Source organism: Amblyraja radiata, chromosome 4 (genome assembly GCF_010909765.2).
Source record: "Amblyraja radiata isolate CabotCenter1 chromosome 4, sAmbRad1.1.pri, whole genome shotgun sequence".
Classification (NCBI taxonomy): Eukaryota; Metazoa; Chordata; class Chondrichthyes; order Rajiformes; family Rajidae; genus Amblyraja; species Amblyraja radiata.
The window spans coordinates 67,996,246-67,999,250 of record NC_045959.1 but is presented as its reverse complement, the minus strand read 5'-3'; the positions used below and the strand labels follow the sequence as shown (position 1 = coordinate 67,999,250).

General features: G+C 45.6%; 1 protein-coding gene across 1 annotated transcript; it reads left to right on the top strand.

Annotated features, from left to right (window-relative positions):
• The first annotated feature begins 207 nt into the window (after window positions 1-207).
• On the top strand, window positions 208-1,676 carry cebpd (CCAAT enhancer binding protein delta). Its single transcript, XM_033019699.1, has one exon. It carries the CDS (start codon window positions 434-436, stop codon window positions 1,322-1,324), a length of 891 nt encoding a protein of 296 aa, XP_032875590.1. The 5' UTR covers window positions 208-433; the 3' UTR covers window positions 1,325-1,676.
• Window positions 1,677-3,005: the final 1,329 nt, after the last annotated feature.

The window sequence follows — 3,005 nt, the reverse complement described above, 5'->3', positions numbered from 1 at the left end:
ATGTGTATGTGACAAATAAACTTAACTTGACTTGACTGCGGTCTGGCCACCGCACTCCGCCCCCTCTCCTGTCCTCGCCCCCCGGGCGCTCTTGCAGCGCCTGGACGGGACTGACAGAGCCTCGCGGGCGGGCGGGCGGGCGGAGGCTCATCCCCAGAGCGCGAGGACCCGCCCCCCGCTCACGTTAACGGATCTCTGAATGGGTGACGCGCGCGGGCCGGGAGTATAAAGCGGCGCGCGGCAGCTGGACTGCAACATCGCCTCTTGCAAACATCCCAGCGCGGTTGCAACATCGCCTGTTACAAACATCCCAGCGCGGCTGCAACTTCGCCTCTTGCAAACATCCCAGCGCGGCTGCAACATCGTCTCTTGCAAACTCTCAGCGCGGTCGCAACAAACAGTGAGCGTCGCGGCGGAGAAACCCAGCCCCTTCATGAGTAACCTGTACAACCTGGATTCACGCTGCGTCTCGCCATGCTTCCCCATGTTTGCCCTCGAGCAGGCTAATTTCTACGACGGTGTCAGCGGCGGGGTGTCTTTGACCAAGCCAGACCGGGGAATGTGCGAGGAAAGATCAAGCCTGCTCGAGTTGAACCCGGCAGGTGCCATCTACGACGACGAGAGTGCGATTGATTTCAGCCCGTACGTAGTGGAGCCGGTGTCGGGCTCTCAGCTGGAGCTCTACAATGACGACCTGCTGGCAGACCTGTTAGCTAGCACCAACAAAGGGGACAAGGCTCAGCCCGAGTATGGGTACCTGTCCCACGTAGCAGCCAGTCCAACGATGAACTCTGTCACTGGGATATCTGCCTCGTCAGGTACCCATTCGGAGAGGGATCCGTTCGCCGCCCAGCTGCGTAGCAGCTACGACCAGAGATTGGACTTATCGAAAGTGGTGGTTAAGGAAGAAAGGAACGAGAACATGGAAACTCCGCTGCACTCGCAGATTGCTGCCTGCGCCCAAACCACCGTGCATCTGCCCACTGGGCAACCCACCCCTCCCACCAGCCCGGAGCCCAGCTCGTCAAACTCTCACGGTCGATCGCTGTCTGCAAAGGAAAAATCCAAGAAGTCTTTAGACCGACAAAGCTCCGAGTACCGACAGAGGAGAGAGAGGAATAATATCGCCGTGAGAAAGAGCCGAGATAAGGCGAAACGGCGTAACGTAGAAATGCAGCAGAAAATGATGGAACTCAATGCAGAGAACGATCGCTTGCATAAAAAGATTGAACAGTTGTCTCGGGAACTTGCGATTATGAGGAACTTTTTTGAGCAACAACCTAACGCAGCATCTTTCCTCAATGCAAACTCAGACTGCCGGTGACTTTTAAAAGCTTAAACTTTAAGCCTTATACCTCAACCAAAGAATCAATAATGTGTAGCATGTACTGTGAACTTAGAAATGTGTCGATTTCTCTCGTCTTGAGTTCTGAACTGGAACTTGTTGCAGACTGCCTTAAAAACGTTGCCACAGCAACAAAGGCTAAACTTTCCGTAAATTATTTTTTATAATTCTTGATTTTTCTATACTTAATCCAACTAGAATACAATTTATATGCCACGATTATAAACTTTATTTTTCACGTTAGTCAAAACGGTTGTTAGCTGATGGCTGTCGTTAGTTTTGTAACTGTATTTCATTTTTATGAAAAGAATCATTAAATGCGTCAAATGTATTTAGTTTGTGAAGTGTATTTGTTGAATACCTGGGTTGGGCAAAGGAAACAAAAGGTGAATGGAAAATTTTCGGACGACAGGATATCGTGCCTTTTGCTGAGTCACGCTGCGACCGAGAAAGCACGTGAATAGATAACTCCCAGTCCCCAGTTTTTAAACTTGAACACGAAGTTCATTAGAGCACGTGATTACTGGAATGTATTTTTCAGAAGCAACATTTCCATTTCTCATTAGACACCTGATTAGCGCAACTTCACGCTGGAATTACAAATGGGATTAGAATTCCAGAATGGAATCTACACTATAAAGAAATAGTTAAAGGTGTAACTAGGATTATTAATCTTAAAATAACTCGTGACAAAAAATATGCTCTGCATGCAAGCCTTATGCACTGACTGGATGAACACTGTTTGACAGAGGGAAGGCATAATTACACCCAACCTGCAGTTCACTGACACCAATAATTATCTCTCTAGTTTTAACCGGTGTGTGGTTTTCATTATTTTTAGGCAGCGATAATACAAGTACACCAAAGCATCAGGAATGGTCACAATGTTAAAAGCACAACACTCAAAATTGTCCACATTCACATTTCACTAAAATCTTCTGACAATTGCTGAATGTATAAATTCATATACTCATGTTCACTATATTCAGAACTATATAGCAGATATTAAATATGTACAAGCTCATCACTTAAGTGCTACCCAATAACACAAGCAGCCCAACATTTTGTTTTAGATGATACAGGAATGGTTCTTTCATTTTGATACTTCAGCAAAAGCTTTTAGTATTCAGAGCTATGTTTTTGTTTTGCAACTAAAAATTAGGTACATTGGGATGAACAGTCCAGAATTTAAAAAAAAATTCAGGTATCTTAGTGGCTAAAGTAAACTGCTGGAGTTCAGTGTATCAAGCAGCATTTATTGAGGGAAAAGAAATGTCAATATTTTGTGATCCAATGCGAGATCCTGACCCACAATATCGACAATTCCTTTCTCCCCCACAGATGCGGCTTGACTTGCTGAGTTCCTCCAGTATCTGTAGTCTGTCTCCGTGTTACTGTCATAATATGACATTGGTGCAGGAAAGTGAAGATGAACAATAAATAATCAACCAAGATATGATAAGATGTACTTCCCATGTTTGTAGTTATCTGGCCTAATCAGTTAATGTCAGTAATTATGCACCTCAGGATGATCCTGTCCATTCTCATTGGAATCCATCAGCATAACTATCAAATTCCCTTCTCTCTCACCCTTACACCAATGCCTGTGGAAAAATGCAGAGCTGCAGGAGATTAGTGGGTGGGGTGGAATCTGGAGAGG

What these genes read in the sequence shown, in the direction of transcription:
- cebpd (XM_033019699.1), top strand. Translation starts at nt 434, where the DNA reads ATGAGTAACCTGTACAACCTGGATTCACGCTGCGTCTCGCCATGCTTC.